This window comes from Meriones unguiculatus, chromosome 4 (genome assembly GCF_030254825.1).
Source record: "Meriones unguiculatus strain TT.TT164.6M chromosome 4, Bangor_MerUng_6.1, whole genome shotgun sequence".
Taxonomy (NCBI): domain Eukaryota; kingdom Metazoa; phylum Chordata; class Mammalia; order Rodentia; family Muridae; genus Meriones; species Meriones unguiculatus.
In genome coordinates this window covers 19,504,429-19,519,400 of record NC_083352.1, presented here as the reverse complement: position 1 = coordinate 19,519,400, position 14,972 = coordinate 19,504,429, and the positions used below count along the sequence as shown (strand labels likewise).

The following is a 14,972-nucleotide window of genomic DNA, read 5'->3' as shown; positions in this document are numbered from 1 at the left end:
GTCCAATATACAATATATAAGTAAACAAAAAGTTAATTTAAAACGCAGTCTACTTAGATTGTTAAAAAAAAATAAATTGACTTGTCACATTAAAATTAGAACTAAGCTGCTAAATAGTCTCTTAAAATTATTTATTATAACTTTATTAAATTTAGCAGGCAGTTGGTATGTTTTTCTTCCAATGTTGTAGCTTGAAGCAGAATAGGAAACCATGACAACTCAAGGATTGTGGAACGCCTGGTTGTATTCCTGACCACTCTCATGATCAGAACATCAGGCCTTTGTTCTCACTGATGCTCCCTTTTAGGTTTACAAGATGTTTTCCTAGGATTTAAGAAGATCTTACAAGAGAAACCTTGATATAATTACATTGATTAATGACTAGAGAAACCTCAGAGGGGGCATGAAAAAAAAATGGGCCAGTGCAACTGTAAGGCATGAAAACAGAAATGTTCTCTTGGAGTAGTTTAACTAAGAGTGAACCCAAATTTGAATTCTGTACTTCTCTCCCTGCCTTCCCTGCATGATTTGGGGTTCCTAGCCTATTTGTATCTGTCTGTGCTGTGTAACTAATGTGTCCCTGTCGCCTGCCTGACCTGTCAGTGTGTTGTTATTATCTGATCTGTTAATCCATGTTGCCTGTTTGTTGTGCTTGTTCCTAGAAAAAGGCTTTGCTTTGTATTTATTGAACAGCACAAGAAAGACTGTGTGGAAAAGGAATGAGGAGTACTTTTTTTTTTTTACAGAAATCTTTAACAATATTTTATGAGAGAAGTTGCTTTACTGACTGCAACTGACGCGGAGTAGCTCTCATCCATACACAGATGTTACACAATGTGACCTATGTCGACACTGTTTTTAACCCTTCTTGTCACATTAAAATGGCTGAGGAAACAGTTGGATGGCACATCGAAAATACAGTCTTAAATGATCTCAACACACATGGCTGCAGGATCCGGCAAAAATTCAGTTCTTTTGAAGACATGAGATATTTTCAGAAAAGTTTATCACCACAGCAAAGACACATAAAAGAAGGTATACATGAGCTAAAGTTACCAACTTTAAATGAATTACCTTAACGTAGCAGATAACGTCCTTAAGGTATTCAGATTAACAGTAAGAACTGTATTATTTACTTCAAATTCTTTGATGAAATTTGGGAAAGATGAAAAAAGCAATGAGCAGACTATAAGCATTTCAAATATTTTGAGGTATTTGTTCTGGGGAAAGTAATACTGCAGAATTCACCTTCTAAAAACGATTTCACAGGAATCGTATCCCAGGCCTCCCTTGAAACAGGCTCTTTCTCTACAATGGTAGGCTGTATGAATTTACAGAAAAAAAAATTAATGCCTCTTCTATTGATTATAAAATATGAAATTAATGATTTGGAATAAAATTAGAAGTAACTACCTTTGATTTGGGGCCTTTCTTAGAAAACTCTGAAATGTCATAGTGACCTATAATCAATTAAATACAATTATGATAATATTATAATATTAACTATATATATTGATAAAGAGTTAATATAGAAGTTAACCATGAGTAACTTTCATGATGGCTATTTAATTTTGCTTTGATGGATTTTTACTTAGTTGTTTTTAGATGACTAAGGAAATACAATAGACAAAATTAAACCATAGCTGTATATACTTAAAATGTGATCCAAATGAATATAACTTAATAGGAAAGGCACAAATGTGAGATTTTTTAACTGAAGAAAAGAAAACTGACCTATGGTCTCAGGAAAAAAAAATCATTACGGTGAGGTAGCATTTCACTTATTAAAGCTGATGGCTGAATGTCAACATGTATCTTTAATAAAATACCTCAGAGGCATTCAAACAATACTGCAAGAGCTCTATTCACGTTCTCTATAGCACATTCTAATTTTTGCAGTACCAGTTGGTCATAAAACGTCAAAGAGGTGAATGATTCATATGTTATAGGTTTCAAATTTGGTCAATTGGGTATTCGTGTACAGTTGACATTGTATGAGGTTCTCCTCGGGGGACCCACATACGGGGTATTGCTCAGACTTCATTTCCTTTTTACAGTATACATGTTCCTTTTTTTTGGTAAATGACTTTCAGAAGATAAGGTACATAAATTAAAACCACAAGAAAGAAGAGAGGACTGTATCTCAAATTAATTGTGAATGTACGTGTATACCGACAACTACAAAATTAGTAAATTGGAAAGCTCTTTCTGAGATATGATTGTCATCGAACCAAAAAAAAAGAAAACAAACAAAAAAAAAAACCAACCTAGGTTGCCACAGAAGAATTATAAAGTACTAATTTGCTGTATCTCTCAAATCAGAGCCATGTTTAATATTAGATGTACATGCAATAAATAACTATATGTGTCCTTTTTTTGGGAAGAGTCAAGTAGATTTTCATCGATTAACAATCTTATAAGGAAGTTCTCTATCATTTCAAAACCAGATGGTGATTCTGCATTAAAATTAACATCATCTTAATCCCTAAAATCAATGTCACCTGCATATTTGATGCCTCAGATTGACAGAAATCTCACGTTGAGTTGAATCAACATATATCAAAGATTTCTGAGATGGCATCTCTATAATTTCTTATCATTAACTCTAAATTTGCATGTTACTTCTTTCTCCCTGTATTGGTTAGTTTCCTGTCAACTTAACACATGCTAGGAGGAGGGAACCTCAAAGGAGAAAATGTCCCTTCCAGGTTTGCCTACAGCCAAGCTTTCTTTACTAATACTTGATTTGGAACACCACAGATCACTGTGGCTAGTGCCACTCCCGGGGTATAAAGCAAACTGGGCAGGCCTGGAGGAACAACCAGAAGCAGCATTCCTTCATGACTGCTACTTCAGTTCTTTCCTCTGGGTACCAGCTTTGGCATCCCTCAATAGAGTGTGAATGAGCGGGGATATATAGCCAAATAAAGCCTTTCTTCCTCAAGCTGCTCTTGGTCATGGTGCTTTATTACAACAATAGAAAGCAAACAAAGACACTTCCCACTTTTAGTTCCACTGTGTAATCTTCTTTCTGGTGTATTCCTTCCCTTTCACATTCTTTAAGTAAGCCTTGTTTCTGTGGTGTAGTGGTTATCATGTTTGCCTCACACATTCTATTAGTAAATTGATCCTACAAGTTCCTTTCTGCTTTATTTACTCTTGACATGTAAATATTATATTCTCAAATCATGTAGATGGATATGATATTGGTGATCAAGACGTCTCATGGTATATTTTCTCTATGACATTTTTAGGCTCATTCTCCCCCTCAAGAAATATTCTCAGAAATAACAACAAAATTTAGGTTTTTCTTAGAGGCTGTGTCAACCAAAGGGTCTTTCTAGATTTCTTCAATGTGAAGTCAACACACTTGCTGCTCATTGTTTTTAGAACATCAAATGCTTCACTATACACCTTCTTTTTAACATTATTGTTGTTGTTGTTATTTACAAGTTTTTCACTTTGTATATCAGTGGTAGCACTCTCTCTGCTCTCCTCCCAGTCCCACTCTCCCTCCCTCTTCCATCCCTATCCCTCTTCCCTAGTCCACTGATGGGGGAAGTCCTCCTCCCCTACTGTCTGTCCCAAGCCTATCAGATCCCATCAGAACTGCCTGGGATCCTCTTCCTCTGTGGACTGGCTAGGTCACCCCACTAGGGAGAAGTGATCAAGGAGCAGGCAATTGAGTTCATGTCAAAGACTATCTCTTTTCCTCTTGCTAGGGAACCCACATGGAGACTAAACTGACTAGACAACTTCTTAGAAATGAGAAATCCCAGAAACGTTGAACCAAAATTATTTTGAACATTGTCCTCAACAGGTTGGCCATGAAACTTTAAGAAGCTCTGGTCCATAAGGAGTCTTTCTCAAAATCCCTTTACTGCTTAACTCTATAAAATCTAGATTCTATTCGGTGTCTTACAATTTGAATCAGCATCATAAACCATGACCTGTGAATGCTCTTTGGACCTACTGATGACACTTTTAATCAACCTATAACTGAAGCCCCATGTTTTCCTTTTCTCTGATACCCTTTTAGGTCCGAATGGTATCATACTGGGATTTACGACCAATTTACACTGATGTTAAATAATATATACAGCTGTGAACAGATATACACAAGATATAGCACTGAAGAAGGATCTAATATGTTAAATCTTTATGCCACCCCCAAACTGAGAAAACAAGACTATGGAGACACACTGTTCAGTCTCTTACACACAATTCTCTGTTTTCACATGAGCTATCCCCTACCCAGGATTTTTAGATCAATTTCATGCCCTTTCCTATATGCTGCCTTTCTTAATTCCCTTCATATCCTCTCTGTCCTCTCTAGTTATCTTACTCTATCCCCATTCTTCATCACTCCTGCTTACTTCCTAACCTCCTATAAAAGCAAAAGGACCTGATAGGTTACTCATACTCCCCCTTTTGAAACCCTTCATTTAACATGTCTTTTTTTTTTTAGAAAATTAAACTTTTTAAATTTTTTATCAAAAGTAATAATTTTTTTTTTTACTTTTTGTATAAACTTGTTTTATTTTTTTTTATTTTTTTTTCAATGCACTTTATTCAGGAACCTTAAACAATCCTCGGACCCTGGGGAAAGCCAGCCCACAGCTTAAATAGCCTCTGGGTAGCCAACCCAGGCGTGCCACGTGGGCAATGCAGATAGGTCCACATACATGGAAACAAGCCAGATCCTCAGCCTTAGCCAAATGTGGAATTGTTCGTGACAGAGAGCACTCACCATCGGGAAGGTGGAAGGCGGAAACCAGCTCCATCTTTAAGGCATAGCATTCCGCAGCTCTCTACAGTTCCCCCTTTTTGTTTTAGACGCATCAGGCAAGAGTAGACTTTGAGTCACTAGCATATAACATGAGAATTTTTCCTGTGCTGCAAATCTGTCTAAACAATTGTCGAGCTATATTTTAGGTAATTGGACTGGAGAATTCGATACTACGATGGAGCAGCTGAGAGTGGCCATTGTCACAGTAAATTCTCCCAGAGTGGACGCAGGACTAGCCACAGGATTATCATCATGGATTGCTGCAGCCATGAATCATCTGAAGGAATGGGCGGGCATGGGAACGTTAGCAGGCCTTCTGGTGTTGGTCTCCTTGGTTTGCCTGTGGTATATATGCAAGATTAGAGTCTCACAACAGTGTGATGCAGCCATGATCATTCAGGCCTTTACAGCCATTGAAGCAGGACATTCTCCCCAAGCATGGTTGGATACCACAAAAAGCTAAAATGTTATGCTCAGGATGTGAGGCTAAGCACTGCACTCAGGGTCAGCCGCTTTGGACCCAGAGAAGAGCATGTCTGGTTACATGCGGGTTGATGCCCCAGGTCCCGCCTCTGAGAAAAAGGTATCGGATGGGTCTGATGCTCTTTGGGTGGATGACACCTAAACGAACATCGGTACAAAGTCCCAATTTATTTCTAATATCAGAGATCAGACCTCTACTCTTGCCTGATGCGTCTAAAACATTTAACATGTCTTAAAGCCTGTCTTTAACATGCAAATCACTGGAAGATAATATACCCTGTTACTTAGCAAATATTTAAGAAGTAACTTTTCTGGCATGGAATATATGTAACTCCTTGTGTTTTAGACAAACAGTCTGTCAAAGGACGTTTTATTGCCAAGATTACTCACCTTTTTCCTGACATGTCGTCATTTTTTCTCCTCGTTGGTATTTAGTCATTGATAAATAACCAACATCCTGTGTTTGAATTTGTTTAAAAATATTCTGTTAAAATAAGCATCAGAAATCTGTTACAAAATATATTATAATCATTTTCCAGTAAAGTCTCAGTTTTCTATTTTAAAACCAAATAAATTTAATTTAAGGGGACAGGGAGGGAGAGGAAAAAATGGGAAGAAAATGAGGGATGGATCAAATCCAAACACAGTACATATGTATACAAATTTTAAATTTTGATTTAAAAGTAAAAAATAGATTTAAAATAGATATGTATTGAAATGTATTACAAACAACAAATATGACTCACTATTTATATACATATATTTACATGTATATACACACACATATATGTGTATGTGTAATAATAATACATAAATAAGGCTATCAGTTTGAGAATAGGCTGATATGGGAAGGGATTTGTGGGAAGGTAGCTGGGAAAGGCTGAAGGAAGGAAAGGCTGAAGATGGAAAATGATGTAATTCTATTTCAATTAAAAACATCACGGTGGGAAAATGGATAAAGATATCTAGAGAGGGGGATAATAGGAGACAGGAGATAAAATGGAAAAATGAATTACAGTGACTTCAGAAGCGTATGACAAGGCGAGAGAGAGACAATGGAGGGATAAGTAACACTAAGGATGTTTGAGAGGTCACAGGTCAACTTATTATTTTATGAGCTTACATATATATGTAAAAACATAGAGTGTAAGTGTGACTGTGGGTGTGTGTGTGTAGACAGAGAAAGGCAGAGAGACTCAATTAATGTCTGTTGTCAACTTCTATTCCTTTTCCACATATTCTTCTATATCCAAAAACACCTTCTCTGGGTTCTTATTTTTGTTCACACTGTCATTCCAATCACAATATCGAATAAACCGCATCGCCCTTCCCCCGCCTCTGCTCTTCAGGGTGCCCCACCTCCGAGTGCCACCACATGTTACTTCCTGTTACTACAGCACTTCCTCCATCGTGGTATCCACTGTGTCCATCGTATGAAGAAGCTGCGTGTTTGCCGACTGTTTTTGCTTTGTCGTGATCTTGTATGTTGCGTGCCTAACTGCCTAGCTCTTGACTGACACTCGGTAGCTGAAATAATTCCAGATCATACTATTAAAACTGTGGTTGCAAGGCCTGAAACACCAATATGCTCAAGCAGCGTGTATTTTTCAATAGTTTTCTCCAAACTAGCAATCCAGACGCCGGCATGAAACACACACACATCTTGCACAGTTAAGTCCTGACACATTCTAGTGTTTGGTAAAGCACCCTTGGCCCTAACGGAAGACAGAGTTGCTCTGTAGATAGCGGGGCTGATTGTACACACCTGGGTTATCTCCCACGACAGAGATGCTGCAGGGTGCCAAAATGGGCAAGAGAGACTTACACATTGACACTACTGACTGGTCACAGGAAATCTCAATTTTTGAGTTACTTTTAATGATAGCCTTTTATAATGCAACAAATTATGGGGTGACCCCCCCTGTAATCATTCAAACTTTAAAGCACTTAGTTATAAGTCTCAACTTCGATTTATTCTTTAAACGGGTAAGTATGTCATAAGGATGGAAAATGACAGAAAATTTAAATTTTTTTGAGATAGGATAGGATAGGTTCAGCTGTAGTTTTCGTTCAGATTCTAAAAACATTCTGTAACCCATAAGTAAATGGCATTAAAACTAAACATCAAGTCACAATCTATTGATTCTGTGGGCAGTTTGGAAAGTAACTTTGTCTGACCCATTCTACATTATTTTACAATGAGTAAAAGTAAGTTGGTAATTCAAATTTAAATGGTTAAGTACCAGTGGTGAGTTCTTTTCAAAGCCATCCTGAATACGTGGTTCTTCTTCTGATAACGATTTTACAGCTGGTTCTTCTGACAAGTCCATATATGTAATTAAAATAAAAGAAAAACATTTTAGTAACATGATATTTATATATATATATATATTCCATACAGCAATTGGGGTTTGAATTTCCAATTAAAATCTTCAAATAGGTTTACTCTTCAACAGGAGAATTACTGACTTACCTGTCAAGAGTTTCCTTGCACCCGTTAGATAGCAATCAAGTGTGTCATGTGCACAACAGACACACATATCAAAGAGTCTGTAACAACCACCCCATTAAACACCAATGAAATCCCTTTTGAAACCAAATTGAAAACAATGGAAGCATTTATAGTCATCCCTATACATCTTTCTGTACTGAGTCACAAATCATAATCAATTGTGCATTTTCCTCTCTGACTTCGTTCTGTGTAATTACAGAACTTGAAATTTATATTGGTGAAGTTAACTGGTTATGGACAATCTTTTTTTAATTTTTTTCTTCACAATTTATTCATTATGTATCCTGATTGAAGCCCTCTTCTTCAGCTCTCCCAGTTCCCACCCTTCCTCCCTCTTCCCCTCATCCCCTTCCCCTAGTCCACTGAAAGGGGGAGTTCTCCACTATTGACATCTGCCCGTAGCTTGTTAGGTCTCATCAGAAATGCCTGGATCCTCTTCCTCTGTAGCTTGGCAAGGAAGGCTACATCATCAGGGGTGAGTGATCCAAGAGCAGTCAACTGAGTTCATGATAGAGGCAACCCCTACTCCCTTCACTCAGATCCACATAAAGACTGAGCTGCCAATCAGCCACATATGAGCAGAGGTTCTAGGACCTCTCCATGGATGGTCCTCTGTTGGTGCATCAGTCTCTGCAGGACCCCCTGGGCTCAGATCTTTTAGTTTTGTTGGTCTCCTTGTGGGGTTCCTGTCCCCTTCATGTCCCTCTATTCCCACTCTTCTCTTCTTCCATAAGACTCCCTGTGCTCTGCCCAAAGTTTGGCCCTGAGTCTCAGTATCTGCTTCGATCCCCTGATGGACAATCTTATTGTTTACATACTCTAAGATACAGTTAACATAACTTACAGCTGAAAAGCTATGTTCACTATTCTTACATACTGATTTTTCCTCTTTGAATGCTCAGTGTCATAGGCTTTCTTCATTAAAGTTCTCTTTGCCTAAGTGACTATACTTACTTTCCATGACACTCCCTTTGTTGTTTTTGTTCATTTTTCCTTTGTATTTTAATCATGCCCATTGTAAATTATTTATTTATATGTCTATTCATTTTGTTCCTGGACTACATTGGTGCTTTCATTCACTGTATAAACAGCAATTTTTACCATACTGAACAATTAATTATTGTGATCCTGGAGTCAGGCTTTAAACAGTGTGAATTTTAAAAGCTGGGTGGATTTTTTTAAATATAATGCCTTATCTCACAGTTAAGGAATGATTTATGCAAATATCAGGACAATAAATAGCAAGCACACAGTGAACAGAAACAATAGAGGAGGAGAAGTGACAAATGAAGCATGAGATGGTGTGAAAATAAGGTGACATAATGACATCATCATCACTATAGACACACCAAAAAAATGGCTCAAAGTAGAGATTTGGATAGAAGTTACATTATGAAAACATACATATTTGTAAGAGGCTTGAAAACTGATTTGTTTTAATTCTTTATTAATTACATTTTATTCACTTTGTGTCCCCTCTGTGGTTCCCTCCCTCCTCCCATCCCAATCCCTCCCTCCACCCTCTGCATGCATGTCCTTCCCCAAGTCCACTGATAGGGGAGGTCTTCTTTTCCTTCCTTCTGATCCTAGTCAATTAGGTCTCATCAGGACTGGCTGCATTGTCTTCTTCTGTGGCCTGGTAATGCTGCTTCCCCCTGGGGGGGGGGGGGCGGGGATGGTGATTAAAGAGCAGGCCAATCAGTTCATGTCAGAGACAGTCCCTGTTCCTATTACAATGGAACCCACTTGGATACTGAACTGCCATGGGCTACATTTGTGCAGGGGTCTCCATGCATAGTCCTTGGTTGGAGTATCAGTCTCAGGAAAGACCCCTATGCTCAGATTTTTTGGTTCTGTTGCTCTCCTTGTGGAGTTCCTGTCCTCTTCAGATCTTACTATTTCCCTCTTCTTTCATAAGATTCCCTGCACTCTGCCCAAAGGTTGGCCATAAGTCTCAGCATTTGCATTGATAGTCTGCAGGGCAGAGCCTTTCAGAGGTCCTCTCTGTCAGGCTCCTGCCTTGTTCCCTCTTTCTTCTTATGTCCATACTCTTTGCCTTTCTGGATAAGGGTTGAGCATTTTAGCAAGAGTCCTCCCCCTTGATTAGTTTTTTTAGGTGTACAGATTTTAGTAGGCTTATTCTATGTCATCAGAACAAAACGACTGCCTACAGATTGGGAAAGGATCTTCACCAACCCTATATCTGACAGAGGACTAATATCCAGTATAAATAAAGAACTCAAGAAGTTTAACAGCAACAAATCAAGTAATCCAATTAAAAAATGGAGGACGGAGCTAAACAGAGAATTCTCAATAGAGGAATATCAAATGGTAGAGAACCACTTAAAGAAATGTTCAACGTCCTTAGTCATAAGGGAAATGCAAATCAAAACAACCCTAAGATTTCACTTTATACCCATAAGAATGTCTAAGATCAAAAACTCAAGTGACAACACATGCTGGAGAGGTTGTGGAGAAAGGGGAACCCTCCTCTATTGCTGGTGGGAATGTAAACTTGTACAACCACTCTGGAAAGCAATCTGGCACTTCTTCAGACAACTAGGAATAGCACTTCCTCGAGATCCAGCTATACCACTCCTGGGATTATACCCAAAATTTGCTCAAGTACACAGTAAGGACATTTGTTCAACCATGTTTGTAGCAGCCTTATTTGTAATAGCCAGAAACTGGAAACAGCCCAGATGCCCCTCAATGGAGGAATGGATACAGAAATTGTGGTACATCTACACAATGGAATACTACTCAGCAATAAAAAAAACAAGGAAATCATGAAATTTGCAGGTAAATGGTGGGATCTGGAAAAGATCATCCTGAGTGAGCTATCCCAGAAGCAGAAGACACACACAGTATATACTCACTCATATAGACATATAATATGGGAAAACTGATTTTTTTTTAATTAGTCCATGTTATCATTTGATGCGGTCACGGAGCACTCAAAATGTGGCAGAGATGCCAATGGGAAAAATCCCTGGGTAAGTGCATGGAAATGGTTTAGTAGAAGGCAAATTCACATTGAAGCAGTCCCAAACTGGGGGGAAGTTTCCAGAAGATTTTGAGTTACAAAATTATCACCACCCAGTAAAAACTAAATTTGATTCAGTGAGTAAATTTATAAGCATTGTTCCATGGAGAGTTAGATGGTCGTCGTTACTTGACAAAGGGTGTGGAGCAGGATGTGAGATGAACGTTCTACTTTATGTGGGATGGCTTTGTTAGCTTTGTTCTTTTCCTAGCACATCTTCTGATACTGAAGGAACTAATGAGTGTGTTGAGACATAAAAGCTGAAACACCTAATTTGAGTTGCTTCTCCAACCCAGTTCCTTCAATGTGTAAATGTCTTCTGCAAAATCTATGTCAAGAGTAACACTCACTGTGTTACTTAAAACATACCCTGCCATCTACTCTCAGAGAAAAAAAAGAAGAAATAGGAGTGAGAAGTGTGTGGGGATTTCTAATATTTAGGGCGTTTCTTTCCAGAGTAACAAGTAGGGTAAAACTTACCCGCCTGTACTATCCTTGCTTTCTTCATCGCTACTGCTCTGTCTGGAACAAAGTCCTTTATTTCACGGGTAGGCTGTAAAGGGTTTGAATGAACAATTGAACAATAATTGTATATTTCATTTAATGTGATGTGAAATATTCTAAGTAATAACATAAAGGTTATTACCATCAAGGGTGGATATTCCTTTGCAGATTCTAAAAAGCCAAAGAGAGAATCAATGATATGTTAATAAGTTGATAAACTGCATATTCATGCAGAGTTAGTATGGAACTCAGTTTCCCTGGCTTTATAAATAATAACCTTATCAAGGACCATGCATGGAGATAACCTTGAACCCCTGGAACCCCTAGAACCTCTGCACAGATGTAGCCCATGGCAGCTCAGTCTCCAAGTGAGTTCCCTAGTAATAGGAACAGGGACTGTCTCTGACATCAACTCAGTGGCTGGCTCTTTGATCACCTCCCCCTCAGGCAGGCCACAGAGGAAGGCAATGCAGCCAGTCCTGATGAGACCTGATACGGTAGGGTCAGAAGGAAGAAGAGGAGGACCTCCCCTATCAGTGGACTTGGGGAGGGGCATGGAATGAGATGAGGGAGGAAGGGTGGGATTAGGAGGGGATAAGGGAGGGGGCTACAGCTGGGATACAAAGTGAATAAACTATAATTTATTAAAAAAATAAATAAATTTTTAAAAGGAAAAATAAATAAATAATAACCTTATGGTTGGGGTTTTCAGGATTTGAGTTTGTTTATTTTGCTTTTGTGTCTAGCTGGGATCATAAAGTGAAAAAACATATACTAAAGAAAAATTTAAATCCAGTCTTAATTAAACTTGCTCAGCTTTTCAAACTGAGATGATTATGTAATGACTATAGCAAAAATGCACATATTCCCATTGTAACCAAGTGAATATACTAATAAATGAAGAGAAAAGCAATCCTTAATCAGGGAAGCAAATCATGACCCCAAGTTCATGTCAACTGTCAAAGCTACTGTAGAATGGAACAGTATATAATTTAAAAGACTTCTGAGCCATGCTGGGTTTGTTTGTTTGTTTGTTTGTTTGTTTGTTTCAACAATACATACTGCAGTCACCTGGGAAGAGGGAACCTAAATTGCTGGATTGCCTCCATAAGACTGGACTGTGGGCATGTCTATTGTGCATCTTCTTAGTTGGCAATTGGTGGGGGGAGGTTCCAGCCCACTGTGGGTGGTGCTACCCCTGGGCAGATGGTCCTGGGTTGTGTAAGTAAGCAAGCTAAACGTGCCATAAGGAGCAAACCAGTATTTCTCCATGGCCCTTGCTTCAGTTCTTGCCTCCAGATGGTTTAAGCCGCCTCCTGCTTCCAGTAATGTATGTGGGAGCACAACAATGCAGTACGGTTTGAATGAGAATACACTGAGAGCATCTAAAGTGGGTTCTTTCAAGCCTCCTCAGCATTAACCTTCTTGCCTCCTAGGCAGTTCCTCTCTTATCTAGACACCCTTTCCTTTAACATACCACCTGTAGGTTTTATTTCAGTTTTATGCTAGTTTATGGATTATTATGATCACTTCTTTCATCTTTGTTCAGCAAGAGTAATAACTAAGGAGTTATATTTTATAACCATATAGACTTAGTATCCTGGGAATCATACAGAATTAGTCAGTTTCCTTACATTTTTGCTTATTTCTTTCTGGATAGTGACAAACTCAAAAGTGAGGGCACAATATGCTTTCCAGGACAGTTTGATGTTTGTCTCAATAGATTTCATTCAAGCCTCTAGCCTCGCTACTCATTATACAGCATGACTTTCTGCAGCATCTGCACAAGCTGGGAATTCATCACAAATGAAAATGCTTTATCAGAGTTTATCTTTAACAAGGCCAAAGTAGATGTTCAGCAAAGTCTGAGAAGCACTGGTCAGCAGTTTCATTCCAAATGCCTTTACCTAACTTTTTGGGATCTACTCTATGAGTCTACTATGTCATCTTTCAAACTGTAACTGAAACAGTATACAATGGACTTTTGAGATCCATATATATATATATGGTAATCACCTACAGGCATGCAGTGTTACAGGCCAATGTAATGTAATCTCTCACTGAGAGTATCCTCCCAGATAATTGAAGGTTGTGTATGAATACACAGTGTATGATGGACTTTTGATATAATCCCATGAGTTTCTTATATCCACATCATTGCTTTTCATTTATACAGCACTACTTTTTGAAATGGTGGTGCCTGCAAGATGCAAAAATACATACATTTACTGTGAGCCAATTGTTATAGCTATACTGTTCTTTGGCAATAGGACATAGACTTGAAAGACCAAGTATTTAAATTCTTAATGGAGTCCCACCAATTAAGAATACAATAAGAGTTGGATTCTTTGCTCCAGTTTTAGACAATCTTGGGTTAAAGGCACTCAAGGTTTTTTTTTTTTTTAATTTTTTTTTAATTTTTCTCAACTTAATTGTTAACTTGACAGAGCCTAGAATTACCTAGGAGGATAGTCTCAACAAGTGATTATCTACATTGCATTGGCCTGTGGACACTGGATGCCTGTAGGTGAGTATTCTTTTTTATATTATCTGAGGTGTAAAGGTCCACCACTGTGGGTGACACCATTCCCTAAGCAAGAAAAATGGGACTGTCTAAGTAAAAAACCTCCTTGTTTTGTTCAAAGCATTTTCTCAAAAAAGCAGAGAAAATCTAGGGCACTAAACATTTGCTTATACCTGACATAATTTACTTACTCCTTATCATCACTGCTTTTCTCATTCTTTATTCCACATTTTCTCACCTCTTCATAACTTATTAGTATATATTTAGTGTTAGGATACCTAGAAATGCAATTCACAATTCATCTTTCTTAGTAATACTCTCACATTGCCATTGAAATTTTATAACAGATTATAATTTTTCCTAATTCCAGCTTCGTTGATAATTTTCTTTGGTTGGTAGCTAATACATCAGCTTCTTTTCATATACCAGCATCACTCCAAATGACTTTTTCATAAGATGTACTTCCTACCTGTTGCTTGTCTGTTTGTCTTTTCTTTTCCTGGTTCTGTTGCCATGGATACATTGTCAGATATGTCTGAAAGATCCTCATAGATTTGCTGTTATAATAAGTAGTGATCGTCAGTTGTGCAAAGTCCTCCCAATCAAATTCATTAAGGTACCAAGTCTCGTATTTTAAAGTCACACAGAGTTGAATATAAAGGAAGCTTTTATTGAGAAGGAAATTACTGAGGAGGAAAATATTTGGAAATAGAGCCTCATATGTGCTCTTCAGATCCATTCTGTCATGCTCATGCAGTCACTGACTATGTAAGCAGCACAGAAGGCCAAAAGAACATACAAGTTTGACAATAACAGATGATTTACGTGGTTCGGTCAGAAATTTACTTCTACATAACAAAATGTACTTTGCATTCTCCCACAAAAATAAGGGAACTTTTTCAAGTAAAACAAATCCTTAAACAATGCATCATCAGTGTCCTTGATGTAAAACAACACTGAAAATCCAGGGTTTTAGAATCAGATATAAAATGTGTCACAAACTGCTGTTGGCGCAATCAGAACTGGTCATATATTTGAAGTTTCTTCACTTAAGTAAAGAAGAAAGGCTTATTTTTAATTGCTTACTGATTGGAGAATAATGGTTTAAAAATGA

At 38.0% G+C, this 14,972-nt stretch overlaps 1 protein-coding gene across 1 annotated transcript in view; it reads right to left on the bottom strand.

The window, feature by feature from the left end:
- Positions 1-14,972, bottom strand: part of Potea (POTE ankyrin domain family member A) — a 134,747-nt gene that overhangs the window by 77,171 nt on the left and 42,604 nt on the right. The window contains exons 19-24 of the mRNA XM_060381358.1: positions 14,328-14,415; positions 11,311-11,505; positions 7,516-7,589; positions 5,663-5,756; positions 1,414-1,442; positions 1,249-1,321 (exon numbers count right to left, since the gene is read on the bottom strand). Coding sequence (XP_060237341.1) covers positions 1,249-1,321; positions 1,414-1,442; positions 5,663-5,756; positions 7,516-7,589; positions 11,311-11,505; positions 14,328-14,415 — 553 coding nt within the window. The remainder of the gene's footprint in view (positions 1-1,248; positions 1,322-1,413; positions 1,443-5,662; positions 5,757-7,515; positions 7,590-11,310; positions 11,506-14,327; positions 14,416-14,972) is intronic.